At 45.2% G+C, this 20068-nt stretch overlaps 7 protein-coding genes across 7 annotated transcripts; 3 read left to right on the forward strand and 4 right to left on the reverse strand.

The window, feature by feature from the left end:
- Positions 1 to 1004: 1004 nt before the first annotated feature.
- Positions 1005 to 2060, forward strand: EAE98_008216 (uncharacterized protein; the record flags this gene model as incomplete). Its single annotated transcript, XM_038955839.1, has 1 exon — positions 1005 to 2060. The coding sequence occupies one exon, from the start codon at positions 1005 to 1007 to the stop codon at positions 2058 to 2060; it is 1056 nt and encodes a 351-aa protein (XP_038807705.1).
- Positions 2061 to 3501: 1441 nt separating this feature from the next.
- On the reverse strand, positions 3502 to 4615 carry EAE98_008217 (uncharacterized protein; the record flags this gene model as incomplete). The annotated part of the gene is made up of 3 exons (XM_038955840.1): positions 3502 to 3872; positions 3955 to 4485; positions 4564 to 4615. 3 exons carry the CDS (start codon positions 4613 to 4615, stop codon positions 3502 to 3504), a joined length of 954 nt encoding a protein of 317 aa, XP_038807706.1.
- A 959-nt stretch (positions 4616 to 5574) lies between these two features.
- EAE98_008218 (uncharacterized protein) lies at positions 5575 to 7026 on the reverse strand (the record flags this gene model as incomplete). The annotated part of the gene is made up of 1 exon (XM_038955841.1): positions 5575 to 7026. One exon carries the CDS (start codon positions 7024 to 7026, stop codon positions 5575 to 5577), a length of 1452 nt encoding a protein of 483 aa, XP_038807707.1.
- A 1901-nt stretch (positions 7027 to 8927) lies between these two features.
- Positions 8928 to 11184, reverse strand: EAE98_008219 (uncharacterized protein). The gene is made up of 2 exons (XM_038955842.1): positions 10646 to 11184; positions 8928 to 10578 (listed from the first exon to the last, which is right to left on the reverse strand). Exons 1-2 carry the CDS (start codon positions 10964 to 10966, stop codon positions 9256 to 9258), a joined length of 1644 nt encoding a protein of 547 aa, XP_038807708.1. The 5' UTR covers positions 10967 to 11184; the 3' UTR covers positions 8928 to 9255.
- Positions 11185 to 12065: 881 nt separating this feature from the next.
- On the forward strand, positions 12066 to 14313 carry EAE98_008220 (uncharacterized protein; the record flags this gene model as incomplete). Its single annotated transcript, XM_038955843.1, has 8 exons — positions 12066 to 12468; positions 12562 to 12693; positions 12763 to 12812; positions 12883 to 13103; positions 13173 to 13238; positions 13308 to 13812; positions 13904 to 14064; positions 14148 to 14313. 8 exons carry the CDS (start codon positions 12066 to 12068, stop codon positions 14311 to 14313), a joined length of 1704 nt encoding a protein of 567 aa, XP_038807709.1.
- Positions 14314 to 15319: 1006 nt separating this feature from the next.
- Positions 15320 to 17045, reverse strand: EAE98_008221 (uncharacterized protein; the record flags this gene model as incomplete). The annotated part of the gene is made up of 7 exons (XM_038955844.1): positions 15320 to 15416; positions 15491 to 15745; positions 15819 to 16071; positions 16210 to 16377; positions 16444 to 16462; positions 16528 to 16654; positions 16765 to 17045. The coding sequence occupies 7 exons, from the start codon at positions 17043 to 17045 to the stop codon at positions 15320 to 15322; spliced, it is 1200 nt and encodes a 399-aa protein (XP_038807710.1).
- A 264-nt stretch (positions 17046 to 17309) lies between these two features.
- EAE98_008222 (uncharacterized protein) lies at positions 17310 to 19469 on the forward strand. The gene is made up of 4 exons (XM_038955845.1): positions 17310 to 17778; positions 17865 to 17925; positions 17979 to 19043; positions 19122 to 19469. The coding sequence occupies exons 1-4, from the start codon at positions 17532 to 17534 to the stop codon at positions 19279 to 19281; spliced, it is 1533 nt and encodes a 510-aa protein (XP_038807711.1). The 5' UTR covers positions 17310 to 17531; the 3' UTR covers positions 19282 to 19469.
- The last annotated feature ends 599 nt before the right edge of the window (positions 19470 to 20068 follow it).

The following is a 20068-nucleotide window of genomic DNA, read 5'->3' on the forward strand; positions in this document are numbered from 1 at the left end:
AGTCGCCTATTAGATGGTTTTAGTATACCCGCGCTCCCGCGCCAAGGGTTCTAGGTGTGGAGTGTATGATGTGTGTGATGTGTGTGATGTGTAAGCATGATGCAGGTAGCTTGTGTAGGGATGAGTGTAGGTATGAGTGTTTGCGTGTATGCGGCGGATGGGATGGTTGGATGGTTGGATGGATTTGAATGGGATTGGGATTTGGATTTGGATTTGGATTTGGATTTGGATGGGCTTTTGGACGGGGTTTTGGATTTGGATTTGGATTTGGATTTGAATGATTGATTTTTTGGGGGATCCCGGTGTTGGTGTGGTCTGGAATTGAGGGGTTGTTTGAGGTTTCTTGGGCGGTTTTTTTTGGGTATTTGTGATATGGACTCGGGTGTATAAGTGATTATTCGATATGTCTTAATTTTCTTTATATTTTTTTTGTATTTTTTCACGAGTATGTATGTATAAGGAACAGTGTTTTGATAATGAGTATTGAATAATTGGATGGATGGATGGATGGATGGGTAGATGGTTGGATCTAATCGAGGTATGTAATCTTACGAGTAGTATTACGATAGATTTATGTTACTCTATAGGTATTGAATCCGGTACTGGATACTGGTATAGATGCTGACGCGAGATACTAGGTAGGTGAGGTTAGGTAATGGGCGTTGGGTTTGTCAGATCGGATCGGATCAGCTCGCATGGGATTGAGAAGTTTTTTAATGCGGGGGAAGGAGATGATTTAATTGCAAAGGAGGTATGGAAGGTGTGTGGAAAGTGTTTAAAGAGGGGGAATGAGGAGATGAGATTTGTTTTCGGTGTTTGAGATTGTGTTTCTTTGTTGAAATCGGAATACATTACCTTGATACTTACTTATCTATTTGTGTGTTTATGTACACATATATACATATATCGATACTCAACGAATAGTAAATATATAACTAATTCCTGACTACTGCTCATCTCAGATTCTAAAAAGCTCAATTGAAATAATTGCATCATCAACCATCATGTCATCTACCCCCTTCTCTCACCCTCTCCCCCAAACCATCAAAGCCCTCCTCCAACCCGACATCCACAGCCCCAAACTAATCCTCGCCACAATTCCCACACCCGTCGCCACCCCAGGAACCACCGAACATCTCATCCACGTGCACTCCACCTCTCCCTGCGCAGGCGAGCTAACCTGGACCGCCAACTTCTCCGCCTACACTTCTCTCCAGCCCACACTCTCCCCCTCCTCGATAACATCCAAGTTACAAATCCCCTGCTACGACCTCTCGGGAACCGTCGTTACCGCACCTCCCAATTCCCTTTTCCCCCCCGGCACAGAAATCTACACCCGCACATCCTTTTCCCGCCCCGGAAACGCACGCGCCTACACCATCGCACTAACATCCGAACTCGCGCGCAAACCGCACAATCTCTCCTGGGAAGAAGCAGCCAGTATACCACTTAGCGCCTTTACGGCATGGCAGGCATTGTATGTACATGGGGGTATGCGCTGCGTGTATGCGCTCGATGCGAAGATTGAGAACGAGGGAAAGACGGTGTTGATTAATGCGGCGGCTGGGGGGGTGGGGACGCTGCTGGTGCAGTTTGCGAAGGCGGGGGGGATAGGCGAGGTGATTGGGGTTTGTTCCAAGGGGAATGTGGAGATGGTGGGGGGGTTGGGGGCGGATCTGGTGTTGGATTATGGGAGGGAGGGGGTGGGGGCGTGGGGGAAGAGGACGGGGAGGAAAGTGGATTTGGTGGTGGATTTGCTAGGGGGGGAGAGTTTAGCCCAGGCGTGGAAGGTGGTGAAGAGGGGGGGGAGGGTGGTGAGTATTAAGGAGGATCCGAATGAGTGGAAGCCGACGGAAGGGGTGGCGGAGGATGTGGAGGGGAAGTTTTTTATCATGGAGCCGGAAGGGTGGCAGTTGGAGGAAACTGCTAAGTTGATTGAGAAGGGTCAGGTGAAGGCTACGATAGATAGTGTGTGGTCGTTGCGTGATTTTGAAAAGGCGTTTGCTATTGTTGAGGGAGGTCATGCAAGAGGAAAAGTTATAATTAATGTTAGCGAGTGAGAAAAAGGGGGAAAGACTGATGGGAACTCTCCGGGCTTTGAATTTCGAAAAAAAAATTGATTTATACAAACTTGAAAACCACATAGGGAATCTAGTAGTTATTATTCAATATCTACATACTTGAACATAATAATAGGACGTCTAATCAATCATGTAAATTATTTTAAAGAGTATAATAGACCGTACAGCGAATACTAACGTTAATAAACGCTCAATCAATTATACTCATACTTTACTTTCGCATTCCTTCTTCTCATCCTATCCTGAATTACTTCGATACTTCTAACAAATCATCACCTTACAGCTATATTTAACTATTTGAGAAATATCACAGCCGCTATTCTCTCGAAGATTTAAAATTTAAAAGATTGGATTATATATTACCTTGTTGATTAATAATATAAGTTTACGAGTAATTAGAGTTAATTAATAGTCGGTTCTTCAAGCGACCGACTAGTTCCTAGTTAGGGAAAGCAAATGTCCCCAAAAAGCAAATTGTCCCTGTGAGATTTTGGATATAAAATACACCAAAATCATTCAATTTTATTAGAAATCTAGTTTATTTTTAATACACAACGTTCAATTTTTGAATGATTTTTGAAATTTTTATATAATTATATTCAATAAGATTATAGCTTTTTAATGATATTAGACTTTTTCGAATTACTTCAAAATTCATAGTATTATTCATAAAATTCAGATATTTTTCAATAAAAATCACAAAATCTACACCAAAATCTCACAGGAACAATTTGCTTTCCGAGGATATTTGCTTTCCCCGATTAGGAACTAGTTAGTTGTTTATAAGAGCCGACTATTAGTATCTCTCAAATAATAGCAGAATACCTCAAATAGAAAGATTCAACTGAAATTCAAGACATTTGATGAATAATCTTCAGAATGAACAAATCAATCGACTCCTGTGCTTGCCACAACCCTAACCCACGAGTGAGCTTAAATTGTTCATTGTTGCTAGCGCTATGCAGATTTTCCAAAAGAACACGGCACATACCTACTTCTAAACAACTTTTAAGATCTTCTATTCGTACCTAATTAATAATCCGTATTAAAAACATCGCAGGAAAAGGAATATTTGCACGTAGGTCATCAACTTTTCGATCACGGCTTGACTCTTGCGTGTCACAGAATCACTAGATCTTGCAGCTTGTCCCGTAGTCCTATAACTTATGACATGATAGGCGTAGCACGAATGGCTTGGTGATTACAAGGACCTCTCTTTTCAGGTAGACATGAATACCGAGCCAGCAGACTTCGCAATTTGGACTTGTCCCGTGTGGCAAATATTTTCCTCGCAGACAAAGAGCATATGTACTGGATAGTGTAGAGAGTACTATGGCAATTTTAACACCTAAATCTAATCTATCTAGGCCTCTCATATGTGTAAGCACTGGCCAGCACGTGCTTGACATTCCGCTTTTCCTTAGAAAGTTTTCTTCAGGAAGTCGCCACTCTTGTTGACCAAGCCATCGTCAACTGAGAAACTCAGGTCCTTGATCTCTAGCAACGCCTTGTTCACCTCATCACACTCGGCCTGGATGACGGTCCAAGCTGGTGCGCCAATGGGAAATCGGAGGGGAATGGCCTGCTTCCGGGCAACAATTTCGTACATGCCAGCGCCGACATTCTCAGCCGGTGCCCAGGTCGCCTGCATGTCTGGGCTCTTCACGTAGCCTTCCAGCAGCCTAGTAGGTGTGTCTGGTGCTGTGTAGGCGGGGTGGGGAGAGAACCACGCCATGCTGTCGCCTGCGAAGTTGGACTTTGTTCCACCGGGCTCAATGATGCAGAAGTGGACTTTTGAAGATATCTATTGTCAGCCTCGTGTGTGACGAAGAGATTGGTACTGCTCAGTGGTGAGCAGAGGTAGGTAACTCACTATTCCATTCAGGTCGCATTTCCTTGCTCAAAGACTCAGTGTAGCCCTCAACAGCGAACTTGGAGGCGTGGTAGAAACCACTGCCGGGAAATCCAGCGAAACCACCAATAGATGTGACGTTCAGTACCACACCGCCAATCTGGCCGCTCTTAGGGTTCTCGTCACGGAAGACGCGCACAGCGTGCGCGGACACCTGAGCGCTGCCCCAGAAGTTCGTCTCGACGATCTTGCGAGCTTTATCCATGTCCTCAGCGTTTGTCACAAAGGACTCTGTATCACCCATCAGACCATAGCCTGCGTTGTTAACAACGACGTCGATGCGGCCAAACTTGGCGATCGCGGAGTCAAATGCGGCCTGAATAGACTCAGAGCTGTTGACATCCAGAGCCGTCAAATGGACACGTGGGCTGTCTTCCGGCAATTTGCCGGCAAACTTGGATACGTTGCGTGCCGTGGCGACTACACGCTGGCTCTTTGTAGCAGCAACGATCTGTGCCAGAGCCAGGCCCATTCCAGATGAGCAGCCGGTGACTGGGTATGCATTAGACACAAACTAGTCGAGAGTAGGTAGGTACCTTAAAAAGGTAGCACTAGCTTAGTGGTACTTACTAAACCAGACTGCATCTTCAGGCAGGCTGTAAACGGGCTTAGGTGCTGCCATGACAACAATGTGAAGAAAGAAGTGAAGGGAAGGAAGTGTATTGGGTGGAGAAATGAATAGAGTTTGGTCTCAATCTAAGGAGGTGTCGGCGTCCGAAGTGGTGACAACTGAGGAATGAAATGCTTCTTCTTCGTCTTACCCTTAGCACATTTCGTGAACTAATATATATGCCGCGGAATTATCGGGGATATCGGAGGTATAAAGAAATACATGATTACCTTGCATACCCGATCAGGCTAGACTCCATAAGGTAATCCGTCTCGCCAAGACTCCATGGGGTAACCCGTCTCGCCCTTGCTAGATCTGGAAATCGCCGAGCACCTCCTTTCTGTACAGAGCATACACCCCATGCCCAATTCTGTCATGGCGAGAGGGATACCTATGAGGCTGATTGCTCAACTCGAAACTTACTGTCGCCTGGGATTGAGGCTCGTACCTGGGACGGATCTGGCCCCAAATAGGATAGTTTTTGTCGGAGATCAGATATATATGTTATTAAGCAGTATTTTGATGACAACTATCATTTTCTATTGCAATAGGTTATGAGCCCGGATGGCGCAGTGGAAGTGCATGTTTTTGAGATCATGTGACATTAAGACCCACATCCAATAACTTACCATTAGGTAGAAAAGGAGGGAGATCCCGACAGTCATATACAACTATAGCTGCGTACAGAAGATACGCAGAAGGTAGCTCTAGGGGAGCCGTGGGGGATATTACTTAAGAGTGCGTATTGGAAATCACATATATGTAGTTAAGCAATATGCTGATACGAATTATTTTTTTCTATTCTATTCTACTCTATTCTAATAGATAGTTCTATATCACGTGCAATTGATCTATTGAAAACATGGATATTGGCACCTTGACATAAACAGCGTGTTCCTAATTTAGGAATCCCAACCCCAACCCCAACCCCAACGCCCACTGATGAGTCAAAAAGCAGGAAACAGGATATTCTATGAGGTAACCGCTCTCCTCACGATCTCTGTCTGGTGGTGGTAGTCCATACAAATATCATCGAAGCCCGCAAGCTTCATCTGAGCGCTCATCCTCGTGATGAACGAGTATAGCTCCTTCATCCTCACCGCCAAAAGCATCTGGGCAATGATCCTCTGATCTGCCCCATCCTCTACAGTGAACGTCCCTATGTTGATCGCTAGGATGGAGTCCCGCCCTCCGGATGGACTATCCGCGGCGTTGACCGATGAGGAAGCGTCGAGAAGCAGTGCGACCAACTCTTGAATATTCATCAGCATGAGAAGCGCAAGGCTCTGAGAGATATGACGTGCCGACGTGCACGTCTCTACTGCCTCCCACTTGGACATGGCCTGCGTGAAGAGGAGCAGGAACTGGTCGACCTGCGCTTTTTCTGGCCGCCTTCGAAGACTGAACAAGGTTGCAGTCAAGTCCTGGAGACATGTGCAGGTGCTTGGAGTCAATGTCGCTGATGCGGGTGGGGACGGGTTTTTCGCGAATCTCATTACGTCTATAAGGTCGGAAAACCCAGCCCTTGATGAAGGCTGAGTGGTGTCATCCTGAGTGTGATGCTTGGGCTGCAGAGTTGCGGGAGGATCGATTTGCACGTCTGAAGACAGACTTGGACGTTTTTGGTGTTCAGCATGCCGAATCATCGTGCTCCAAACTAAGCTGGGCGTGGGCGAGGGCGTGCGCGTCGATGACAGGGACGGCGTTGGTAAAGAGAAGTTTGGCCGCAATTCGTTGCCGGGAGCTGAGAAGTCGTAGTAGTGAGGAGCATTGTGTTCAACACTCTTCGAAGCCAACTCTAATTCGGGGAGGTGCAGTACTCCGTCGTTGTCGTTCATGGAAGCTGACGAAACATCCGCATCAACTCGATTTGGAGGCACAAGATTTGGAGATCCGTCGATGGCTTTGTCTGTGGCTGGGTCTGGGTCGAAAAACAGATCCAAGGGCTCAAATTGGGACTCCCACCACCTCGTATGCGTGTCTTGTGGTACTGTCGGGCCTTGCGGGATAGAAGGCGGACTCGGGCTCGGACTCGGACTCGGACTCGATGCTGACTCCGGGATTGACGGCACCAACGAGCTGCCCTTCCCGTTCCTATTCCCGCTCCTGTTCTCATCTTCGTTACCTTCAACTGTGACGCTGGCGGTGCGCGTTCTTTCCCTAGGTTCTGTCGGTTTCCCAGAATGTGGGTTTCGGGACCGGCAGCTCGCCGAGTTGTATGTGCACGCCCTACTGCTACCTTGGCAACGGGCACACTTCAAGTTCTCGCTGTCGGGTTCCCATCGACACTTGACACGAGCTGTTCTGCATTCGTCACACGCTGGCTGTCTCAGCCGTCTCCTGTGGAACGCTGAGAATGTATGGAACTCGGCCGAGGATCTCTTACTCTTGCTTCCGTTTCCAAAAGAGAGGGTGCCGTACATATCGTCGGTTCGGTTTGTTTGTCTACATCGTGTTAGGACGATCATGCACGTGCTCTACATAAGGTCAACCTTAGGAGAAATAGGAGAAGGAGAAATACCTGGCCGATTTTGAAAATTGAGAATACTAAATCCAAGGTGAACAATACTTTATTTATGCGTTGACGATGCGCTTTGTAATTTCAATACAATATTCAAATAATATGTTTAACTTCAACTTAAATTCTTTTTAAGTTCGTAAATCATGATTAGGTTCTACTTCGTAATATTCCTATAGACTCGTCTCAATATTGGCCTTCACATCGGCCACCTTTGTCTCCAATGTATAGCACGTAAGAGTCTAACCACGCGGGTACCTCTGTAGTGGGGCTGAACCAGGGCTGATCGGTACCCGTGAAGTACCGTGGATGTGCCAGACGGCTATGCAAGTGACGTTGCGCCGTTGATAGCCCGGATAAGGTGAAACGTCCAGTAGAAACTTTGTACTTTGGACACAGGCCATGAAAATCTATACAGTGGATCACTCTCGGCAACAGTGCTGGTTTTACAAAAAAACTTAATATCTTGTTGAACCTACAGGCGAATGACACGTCGGCAGCTTTCTATTGAGTTTCGTACATTTCGTGATCGTCTTGATCGTACGGCCCTAGGTTGATTCGAGGCAGCACTCAAATTCAACCTCCACTCTTGGAGCCGCTACCATGGCCACCCTCGAATCCTCATTACAGCAACCAATAAAATATCGATTATTACTCTTGTTCTTCGAGGCTATTGAAGACAAATTGAAGTAATCCCATTTAAACTCAATTTTAATAGCAATTAAATACTTATTATATAAAGAAGATACTCTTTTTCTTATTATTCTAGATGGTTTTAATATTGATTCTCGAAATCCTGCAAAATAATAATTATGTTTATTAAAATCAGTATTAATTACTTCAATAATAGCTTTATATAAAGATTAAAAAAGTAATAATTATTATATATATTTATTTTAATTATAATATGATTTCTTTTGAATATTCTCAATTTAAGCTTCTTTATTATAAAATCTAATTATTAAGAATTCTATTGGAAATGTTCAAATAGAAGACTTATATCGGATATCGCACTATATCTCAAAATTAACTTAAATCTTACTTTATTAAGATATATATATACTATAGAATCATATAATATAGTTTATTAGTAGATCGATTATATTAGTAGATTGATTACTTTTTATCTCGAATTATTATTTTATACTTAATATCTATTTTCTTTCTGTTCAATTATAGAAATTTATTTTAAAGAAATATATATAATCTTAATTTGTTACGGAGGAATAGCTATATCGAATAGTCACTTCGATTAGGAGTTAGATATATATAGTGATATTAAACTAGATTAATTTAAGGTATGATTATAAGAATCATGTTAAGCTTATATATCCTGATCGGGTAATGAAGTTGTTTAACTAGATATTAGAGTTCATTAAAATAAAGAAATAAAGAAGTATTTTGTAATCGTAGAAGTAGATGCTTCGAAGGAGTACTATGCTTACTCATATAGTAAAGACTTCAAGGTTATATTCTTTGTAATCAGAATGAGAATCATTTAAATAGAGTTATATTTAGTTCTATTTATAAAGAGAAAGTCGGGTTTTAGTTTCATAACTACTATCTTGAATTATATTTAGAAACTTATTTTTAACCTCTCTAGAAAAGTTATTATTAATCTAAATAGACAATACTAAGGTCATATTAATCAAAATAATACCTACTTAAAGACTATAATATAGATAAGAGAAGGATTATTAATCAAATAAAATATACATTTATATAGTATAAAGTATCTACTTTATACTATATCTATTTATAACTAGCTTTAAATTTTGACCTTTACTACGTTCATTGGTTAATGGACTAGTCAAGCTAGAAAATGCGTTGATTGGGCAATGAACTAGTCTATTGGCTAATGCACGTAATTCATTTATGAATTCCAAATGTTTGTCTATGGACCGGAACATATATCGCCAGCTTCATCAGCAGCGAATTCTGCAGACTCGAGAAGCCACCAACACATTATATCAAGTATCAATCTTGAGTACAGTAAAGTACACCGCAACTCTTGCCAGCTCATTAGTTCCAAGCTCGCTCTCCTGTATTCTCAAACGTAATGTAACTTAATTGTTGCTAGCTTCTCCTTCATCACCAACATACCTAACTTTGCTGCCCAACAACTACAGCTACCTTATCTAAATGAGTCGAGTTCTTTCTGGATCAAGCTCCACGTTTCCTCCCTCAAGTAAGCGTGGACCCAGTAGTTACTGCCTGCGTCTTTGCCATAGATCACGAAGGTGTCGCGGGGTTTGTCAGTAACGCTCAGAGTCGTGCCCCAGTACATGACTGGTCTGCCTGGTTGTGCCTGTGCCTGTGCCTGTGCCGTTTCCGTATTTGTTGTAGCCACCCTCGTACCGCTGTATTTGCGATTGCCCATACCACCCGCAATCAAAGCGTTGGGGCCGAAATCAGCTGCGTCTAAAAATTTGGCCTTTGACCAGTTCGTGCATGCGACGACTCGCGAGTCCCACTTTGCGAACAAGGGCATCGTGCCCATGCTCGAGAACCACCGACGTGCGATACGCATGAGTCGCCGAGCTTGTACATCATCAGTCTGCTCTACGATGGCCTTCCGCAGGCCCAGAGCGATCTGGGCAGTCGTGGCGGTGGCCGCTTCTTCCTTTGACAAGACAGTTGTTGCCGGCAGGATCAGATTCTGAAGGTATGTGCCCCCGCGAGCAAATGTGTCCTTGAGACGCCCGCGGAGGTCGAAGACGTTGCAAATCACGGCACTGCAGTTCTTCCATGGGCTCGATGACATGACCATGCGAGCGCCCCAGGCTGTGATGAGATCGCCGTCGCTAACAAACGGGACAACGCCGCCATTTTGCCTCTTCAGCTCCTCCTCGACATCCTGGCGGAGATACGACATGTATTTAGCAGGCAGGTAGATGTGTCGCGTCCGAATAGATCGTCGAGTCGTGGCATCCCACATGTAGCGAGCAATAAAGGATAGTAAGGAGAACCCCCGGGTTTGTTGGCCTTCCAGGGCGAATTCTCCCTGCGAAGCTTTCTTATCAAGGCTCGTCCCAATATTGCCAAGCACATCTACCTGAGTTCCCTGAAGGGGCTTCACGAAGCTGCTCTTGCCAGCCACGACATTGGACCACGCCTTGAGAAACTCTGATGTGCCCATGGCGTCAGTGAGGGAGTGCGGAAAGGTCAAGCCAACCAGTGTGGCGTCCGCGAAGGATGTTACATGCAGAGACAACATCGGCTGGTCGTTCTTCCAGTAATGCTCGATATTGTTGGGAAGATCAGTGGGCAAAGCAAATGACCGGAACGCGTGGCAGCCCTCCTGTACGGATGGTGTAGACCCTGTGGGTCTGGGTAGTTGTGATGCCAGACCGTGGGAGTCGATTTTGATATCGGAGTAGTCGACGTGAGAGAACTTCACTTCAGGGCGGGTTTTGCTGAAGTTTCTGGGTACATGAATCTCAAGTTTTCCGTTTTTCTGCAAAAGAAGCATCAACTTTTAGCGAGCGCTCTTGAGGCGTGAATAGATGGACGTGGTCACTTACAGTGGTTCGGAGCCGGCCTCCAAGCTTGTTCCATCCCGGGATCTGCAACAGCTGGAGTAGACCTCTATGAAGTTTTGCCGCATCGAGAACGTCGTTGTAGCGAAAAGTATAGTTGATAATGGATGTGCGTACAATGGTAGCCTGATCTATGAAATGTACGGGCAAGACCTCGTCGTCACCTTGCGGATTGTCGGTTTTTGACACGAGGTCTTTTGAGGCAACGATGTTTTTACTTTTACCCTCTTGTTGCTTTTCAAGCCTATAGGCATGATAAAGCCGCAAGAATAGTACCAGTGAGAAGAAAAGCGGTATTGTCGCCATCTTGTATAGTACAATGGCAGCCTTTTGTCGTTGACCGGAACCTTTCCAAGATATTATATCGTTAGAACAAACCAGACGTGTAATTGGCTCTACAGATCTTCCCAGCCTAGTATAAGCAAGACCTATCCATTAAGTCTGTTTGAATAAAGTAATAAATATAAGAATCCTCTCGATCTGGCCAGTCATTATAACAAGCAGCCGGCTAGAACGCTTTTAGGGATTATATATATGAAGCAAGTATACTCAATCTGCCTATAGCGCAAATCGATACCCTAAATGAGGAAATATTAGCGAATATCACTCTATTGTATACCAATATTCTATAAAGTATATACTTCGATTCGCTGGTCACACAATATTTCTCGATACGGAGGTATGATAGACAGTAGTGGCAACGCTACAAGTGGAGAAAGAGAAAACGAACTCTGAAGAGAAAATTCTCTAACCAGCTGGAGATCTACGATATCCGTATTACGATTACTACCGATACATTTGATGAAGTTGATATTGATAACAAATTTGATAGTCGATCTAATTAGTACTCATATTCTGCTTTCCTTACTGATAGCGAACAAGATTGAGTAAAGCGGTATGATTACTAATGATTTTGGCCAATAACATCCTCGGAATAATCCCTACAGTCGCTAGTGGGTATGCTTACCTATCCGACCTTCGCATAGGCTTCGCTTGCCGCCTAGCCAAATTACCCAAAGGGGAAATCCATTTTGAGCAAGTCCGATGGGTCAAGAGCCTCAGGTGTCCATGTACATTTCCCAGCATGGCCATCACCGATTGCCGCGGCACCCATCGCAAGTATTATACCCAAAGCTTGATTAGTACTTTGTCGAGATCGAAAGCAACTAACAGACCGTATCAATTCAAACTAGGAACTGTCATGCCTAGTACGAGAATAGAGTCCATTTCGGCAGGCTTTAGGCACTCTCTGTGTGCCCCGCATTGAAATAACCCCTTCACCAGAGTATATTTAGTATACCGTAGAATCTCCCTTCCATTAGATGTCGACTGAATTTCTGGTTCCTAGGTTCTTCGCGAATCTTTCCCATTTCTCAATATAACTCTTTGAGTCGAGGACATCAACATGGAGAAGAGCAACCCGACCTTGGAACTGGTTACTAAAACGGCGCTGCTCACGTGGCAGAGGTCGAACGCACTCCTCCGACATGGAATCGAAAGAGCCACTCCCTTTGTGCTAGCCGTTAAAAGTAAGGCATGGCAGAATGCTCAATCAATTGGAACCAAGGTGGCTGAGGCCAAATTCGAAGAAATGGACAGGACAGACATCACCACTATAGCCTCTGTCGTCCTCGGGTTATACTTTGCTTATGTGTTCTGCTTGGTATTCTACCGCTTGTATCTACATCCCTTGGCAAAGTTTCCCGGTTACAAGATCTGCGCTGCGTGCGAATGGTACGAGTTCTACTGCTACATTGTGAAGGGCGGACAATGGGGAAATGAAGTCCGCAAGATGCATGAGAAATATGGCAAGCAACTCCCAAGTGCCGTTTTTGGAGCATTAAGTCTCTAAAACTCAATTTCAGGGTATCTTTGACAACTGACAATATCTGGATTTGCAGGCCCCATTGTGCGCACCAGTCCTTGGGAACTCTCAGTCCGCGATCCGACGTTTTACGATCAGCTATACGTCACTGCCTCAACTCGCAAGACAGACATGTGGCCCAGGGGTAGAGAGGGAAACGGATTTGAAGGTACGCTTTCTAGCTTGATGCAGATACACTCGCCGAAGAGTTGTAGGCTAACACATGTTTTGCGAATAGACTCGCATCACTTGTCGGTCTCCCACGACCTTCACCGTACGCGGAGAAAGGTACGCAGAGCCCCAAAAGCACTTTATGTCCGTGGGGACAAGCTCAGTATCTAACATTGTTGACCCGTAGCATCTGGAACCATTCTTCTCTCGCCAAGGCATCACTCGTATTGAGTCTCGGATTGCCGAGCGTGTCATGAAGATGGACGAAAGACTCATGGGTCTCAAGAGATCTGGTTCTATTATCGAAGTGGACCATATGCTCTGCGCATTAACCGGTGATATTATTGGTCAAGTGTCTAGCGGCATGGAAGCTGGTCTGCTGGACGACCCGGAGTTCACTCCTGCTTGGTAAGTGGAGGACATCTCAAAGTAACGAAAATGATAATGTAGATTCCCAGACTAAATTAGAGGTTTCAGGAAGGATCTTATGATCAAGTCCACCACTATTGCACCCCTATTCCGATGCTTTCCATGGATCAACAAGTAAGTATTCCTTTTTCGCATGGGACGGAGCCCTTTCATAAGTACGTGCTTATAAAATGAAAACCTCAGGGTCCTCCAGTCTCTGCCTACCGCAATCATGAACAGCGTCTATCCCAAAGGCATCTCGAACATGATGCTGGGTAAGGCCGGCCAGCGGAACATCGAAAAGATAAAATCCGAAATTGCCACGTCCAAGAGAGACCTGTCGGACGTTTCAGTTTTCCACCACCTTCTTTCTTCCAATATACCGGAGTCTGAGAAGTCTATCGATCGTTTGCGTGCTGAGTCTATGATACTGCTGCTCGCCGGAACGCTGGCAGGTGCGCATACCCTGACCTTCGTGGTTTTCTATGTTCTTCAGAATCCGCAGATCGAGAAGCGGCTGAGAGCAGAGCTGCAGCCTGTTTTCAAGGGCTACCCCAACAAGATACCTGCCTGGGCGGAGCTGGAAAAGCTACCATATCTCAGAGGTTGCGTTAAGGAGGCGCTCCGGTTGAATGGACTCGTTGGAAATCTTGCACGCTGCTCGCCGGACGAAGATATTCAGTTCCACCAATGGGTCATCCCCAAAAAGGTTTGCCGCACCATTTTTCTCTCAAAAAATTTTGCAGTGCTTTTGAAATCTCTCCCGAAGATTTGAACTGACATAAACTAATAAAAATCAGACTCCGGTTGGCATGTCCATCTACGCAATGCACTTTGACCCGAACGTCTTTCCCGAGCCGGAGGCCTTCAAGCCCGAACGCTGGATCGGGGAGTACAACAAGCAAATGGATCGCAACTTCGTCCCCTTCACTAAGGGCTCGCGGAGTTGCCTTGGAGTCAAGTAAGCCTAACATGCTCACCTGCCATTGAGCGTACTATTTTTGATGAAGAGCAATCGCTAACAAGATTTCTAAACGTTTTTAGCCTCGCCTGGGCAGAGTTGTATCTTGCCAGCGCAATGCTATTCCGCCCTGGCGGCCCTAAGCTTGTCCTTCATGATGCGGGCGAGTCTGATATCAAGATTGCGCGTGACTACATCATGGGCTTTCCTAGGGCGGGCGCCAAGGATGTTCGCGTCAAGGTTGAGTGAGACCTCCCGATTACAAGGGTTTATGTTGCAACTAGAGGTCCATCACTAAGATGGTCATCGGCAACGTTTCTATGTAGGCTTACGGTACCGTAAATAATCGAGTCACTTTTGATTGACATCGCGTCGCTTTAAAATTATACCGGTACATCGTCCAGGGTTTCTTGGCATGCATCCTCGAAGTTTTTGATTTACCTACTTCTTCTGTTATCTTTGATTAGTTAATTTACTTATCAATCGCCGTAAATCAAATTTATGGTAGCTCATGTGATTCAAATTGAAGTGAGGTGAAACCGTTTGTCAACTCACGAAGCCGTAAGTAGACAGTGACGGACATTGAAAAGTTGAATGGAAAGTACTCGGGTGAATTCTTTTCGACCCCGTCAAGACGATTATCAAATTCTACAATCAACGAGCCCAAGAAGCTCTTTTTTTTACCTTCTCAAGGGAAGACGCAGCAGGAGAGTAATGGGTAAGTGTCATCCTAGTTCCAAACACGATGAATTGAAAGAAGACGTGGCCGGAAGCTTGGTGTCTAGTTGACAAGTCAGTTCGGTTTCCTGATCATCCTGGAGACATTCGCGTTCATAATGAATAGTTTCTAAAGGTGTTAAAGTTACTACATGTCTACCATATTTACTCCAAATTTATACTTGAGACGGAATAGAAATAGATTTAGGACCCGAACTATAGTGATAGTATTAGGTCTCACGATAAGGATTGAACAAAGCTTCTAGATAGCCAATACAAAGTCTTTTCAAGCCCTGGTACCACTAAGTAGCTCAGAGGTGTGTAGGGACATGGATTCTAGTCATAACGAAAATTCAAAATAGCATAGTATAAGCATTTTCTAAACTAAGTACCCAGGTATATAAGACGTCTCCTAACGTCTTGTGTATCAACGTAAAAACAAAAATATGGAGTTACAAACTTGACAATACCACATTGTCCCGTGCCTAGTCCACTCCTTCATAAGACGTAGCTGCATTTCCCTCTCCTATTCCTCCCCTCATGCCACGAACACGTCTTTAGCGGGCGGCAGGTACATGATACCTGTTTCATGGACATCATGGCCCTCAGGACCCAGGTAACGACCTGTTTGGAAGCTATTACCTCTGTTAGCTTGACTTCCATTTGGCTTCGCTGCTGTGTGAGAGGATCCACAGCGGAACCGACTTGCCTCCAATATAGATTGCCTTGAGCCACTGCCCTGCAAATCTCCACAAACTTCATGACCTCGTAGTCGATCTTCTCGCCATAGGACGGAAGCGCGGCTAGAGCGAGGTACCACCGCCTATAGCATTCGTTGACCATGTCACCAATCTTGTCGACAGCCTGCTGGGCGCTCAGGTTATCCCTTTCCATTAGTAGTGACATGAGGTTGTGATCTACGCCCAACTCCAGGTCTTTGCGGTAAGACAAAACATCATTCACCCTGAGGACGAGACGGGGTATCAGTACATAACTTTTAACAAAGGGACGGGAGCAGTGCTGTCAAATTTTCTTACAGTATAACCAAGTCAGCTGATACTCTCATGCATTCTTGCAAACTGGGGTGGTCATAAACGTGCTGCGGCACATTGACACCTGCGCCATACTCGCTAAGGTTGATCGCCGGGTACGCACCGATCGTGCCTCTTCGCAGGTCCATGTACGCATCGACATCGCGTGTGAAGTTTTGGCCGCCGACTTGTTGCTTGACTTGCACGACAAGCTGCTCAAAATAGCGCTCGTGCTGGACTATCCAGCGCTGTTGCATCTCTGGGGCTAACAGTTAACATCATGCAGAATTGTTCGTCAAGCCATGCCAGAGACTCGTGAGAGCAAGACGTCCATTGTTACAAAATAGGGGTAGAGAGGAAAGAAGCAGAAGAGCCGCTTAGGTGGTGGAGAACGAACCTTTACTAGACACAGATTTTAATCGCTTCCAACATTCCTGGAAGACGTATCGGATGGGATTTGACTCGGGGGTATACAGTGGTGCGTTGTCACCCATGATGGCAATGGTCTGCTTCACCTCCTCCGCTGCGGCGGCGGGATCTTCCTTCAGGTGCCCTTCATCGAATTCTATGTGGGGCGCAATAAATTAGTAATTTTTTGGGATGGCTCGTCTAATGACCAAGAGCAACCTACGATCGTCGAAGAGGAAAACCTGTGCGTGAAGTTACGAATTAGCCTTGGGAGTTATAGACTAAAAAGAGGAGAGGGGAAACAAACCCAATGATTCCAGTCCAACATCATGACTAGTCGCTCCTCGGATGCATCTGGGGCCCAGATAGAGGCCAAAAAGCACAAATCAACCTTGGAATTTCTTGCTGCCACGGCCTTGTTGAAATTCATGATTCTGCATGGCGTAACGAGACAGCACGTCAGCTTAAGTTCTCTTTGCAAATGAAGTGATTCTAAGACGTGAGACATCGTCTTCATTGTCAGCCCCTGCTATTTTTTGCCTACCTCGCAATCCATCGATCTCCCCTGGCCTTGGCTGCGAAGTAATTGGGATTGACGATAGGTTTCGTTGCCATGATAGAACCAAAGAGGTCCGGAACACGAACGAATGGCGGCCGTCTCGCAACATGCTTCTGCTGCTCCAATTCCTGTGCGTCTGGTTTTTCTGCTTTCTCTGGCGGTGTTCTGGAGTTAGTGTCGTAGCCGGAATCCGTGCTGTTGCTGCTCATATCGCTGGAGGCCGCGTCGGCGTCGTGTAGCTGAGATTCAAGTGCTGGTATCGCCATTTTGTGTGCTGCAGAGTTTACTTTGTGATTTGGTCTGATGGAGCTCAGATGACCGTGGTAGAACAATATTTCACTTCACTGTATTAAAGACTGCACATAGATTCTAGATGATTGGCCCCTAAGCCGGAGCAGCTGTGTTATAGTATCCATACGGGGCCACGAATTGTATGTCCTCTATATGGCTTGCCTAAAGGAGTAATTGCCGACTACAAGCCTCAAAAAGCCTTGACCATAACAAATACCCACTCGCCTTACTAGAAACACACCCCGGACGTGCCTAAACAAGACTAGGAATCTGCATTTCGCCAAAACGGGTAATTCCCGTGTGTGTCTCCGTGCTCGTATAACCCATCCAGATAACTTGAGATCTTCATCGTACTCCTCCATAAAAGTCCTGGCTTGTTTCACTTCCTTTCAAGATCTTTATTGTCCGGTGTGATTCTCAGACGTTGAAATTTAGTGCAAGTGCTAAGCACGCTTTTGACGATGGGTCTCCTTTCTGATGTTATTGACCACGCCCTACCTCAAACTTCCCTGGGATGGGCCGCTCTTATACTCGCATCTTTTACTCTCTATTCTGTCCAGCTAGTCGTGAGGCGGCTCTACTTCCATCCTCTAGCCAAGATACCCGGACCATTCCTAGCGCGGACGACGTACTGGTATGAGTTCTATCAAGACATAATTCTGGGTGGCATTTATGTCAAGAATTATGCCGCACTCCACGAAAAATATGGTTGGTCCTCTCCACAATCTGACGCTTGGGCCCCCAAGATATATCATAGCTGGCATAATATGCATGTACTAATTCCATGTCAACAGGACCTGTCATCAGAGCTAGCCCAGATCGGGTTCACGTCAGTGACCCTGACTTCTTCCACGAGTAATTTTCACCTCTATTTGATCCATTCCTTCTCAGCTGATTTGAAATCTCAGGGTCTACTCTTCTGGGTCCAAGTACATGAAGGATCCTGCGTTTTTCCAGGCGGCTGGAGGTATTCCCGAGGCTCTTCCTGCCATTGTCGATGTCGAATACCACAGGCGCCGGAGAAAGCTCATTAACGACTTGTTCTCTGCCAAGTCCATGGAAGCGCTATCTCATCTTGTCCTGAAGGTCGTCCAGAACGCACTCAGCAAGGCCCACGAGCACCACGATCAGAACAAAGTCCTGGACATTCAGCGTCTCTACACCGGTATCACGATCGATACTATCATGCAAGTCCTATGTGACCGAACGCTCAACTTCATCGACGCCAAGGAAGAGGAGGAGCCACCGTTCCTTGCCACCCTGCGCACTTTCTCTGAGAATTTCTTCATCTTGAAGCACTTCCCCATCCTCATTTGGATGGCGCTGAACATTCCCAAGAACATTGCCATGAAACTGATCCCAGGTGAGTTCGAGTTTCGCGCCAGTATCAACCAGTGGATACGTGATCGCGCTAGCGAGCATGAGCTCGGTGTGGAGAAAGCCGAGGATGGCCGCAAGACCGTCATCGATCTCCTGTTGCGACCCGAGGATGGCGGGAGACCCCTCACCCATCAAGCTGTAGAGGATGAAACCTACTCGTTTGCTTTTGCCGGAACCCACACTACCAGTCATACCATGAGCATGGGCACCTATTACCTGCTGAGCCAACCGGCCAAGCTCCAGAAGCTCCGTGACGAGCTCAAACCTATCCCCAAGAACGACCAAGGCCTGTACGAGTACAAGACTGTCCGATCTCTTCCATATCTGAACGCCTGCATCAAGGAGTCTCTCCGCATGTCTTCGCCGGTACCAGGTATTCTTCCCCGTCTTGTGCCCGCGGGTGGCATGACGTGGCGGGGTCATTACCTGCCTGCAGGGACCTCCGTTTCTAGTTCGATCCACTCTGTTCACACCAACCCTGACATCTTCCCCAACCCCGACCAGTTCATCCCCGAGCGTTGGTTGGCCAACGAGAACTTGGACCATTACCTCGTTGTCTTCGGCAAGGGCTCCCGTGCCTGCATCGGCCTCAAGTAAGATTCCCTCTGTTTTGTTCCTTGCTCCTCTTGGAGTTGCCCTCTATGCAGCTGCTAACCTGATACCCTCTATAGCGTCGCTTGGATGGAGACCTACCTCACCTTCTCTAACTTCTTCACCTCGCTGAACATGAGCCTGTACGAGACGAACGAGCAATCTACGGACTGGACCGACTGCGGCAACGCTATGATTAAGAAGCATGTCAGAGTCAAAGTTGACTCTTTTGCGTCGTAGTAAATGATTGATCAAGAATACAAGGGAATATAGGATATAGATAGTATAGTTAGAAATTGAACAAGATTAGATTGGCTCTGTTTGATTAAGAACTCCTGGCCTTCAGTGAGTATCAAGGCGATAGTGATGATCATACTGTATATAAATGTTTCAGAGAGATTTTTGTCCTTCGCTACTAGTACCGCACACTACCTATCCACAAGATATTCATTCAATTGTCTTGAAGTAATTACTCTTATTAGTCATTTTTTTGATATGTATTCTCTATATTTCAGTTATATCTGACTTCAATAATATATATATTTATGCTTATAACGTAGTTTATTATCGTATGAGCTCTATTATTATATAAACTACTTTGATCTTGATTTATTTAATAATTGTTAAATAATATAAATTGGAATATATTAATTGATTAGAATCATTGAAAATCTAATAAATTAAAATATATCATATTATACTGATAAGTTTTTAAATTTTAATTTAATTCTTCATGTGTGTTATAATATTTATTAGATAATATTTTTATTAGAATTTTCTTTATTTTGGTATTTGTTATTGTTAGGGTTGATCCACTTTATCATTAATCCACAAAAGCGTGGAGTGTTCCGAATACTTTCGGAACAGTGGATTTACTATATAAACCCTATCAGGTGGTTGTTTCCTAATATTCACCCCTGTTTTGTACAGACCCACCCAGTATACATCAATCAGAAAGGAGCTAGCTCCCTATAAACATAGATTTATAAACATAGAATACTAGAAGTGCAATAGCTGTAACTGAACC

This window comes from Botrytis deweyae (genome assembly GCF_014898535.1).
Source record: "Botrytis deweyae strain B1 chromosome Unknown BDEW_021, whole genome shotgun sequence".
NCBI lineage: Eukaryota > Fungi > Ascomycota > Leotiomycetes > Helotiales > Sclerotiniaceae > Botrytis > Botrytis deweyae.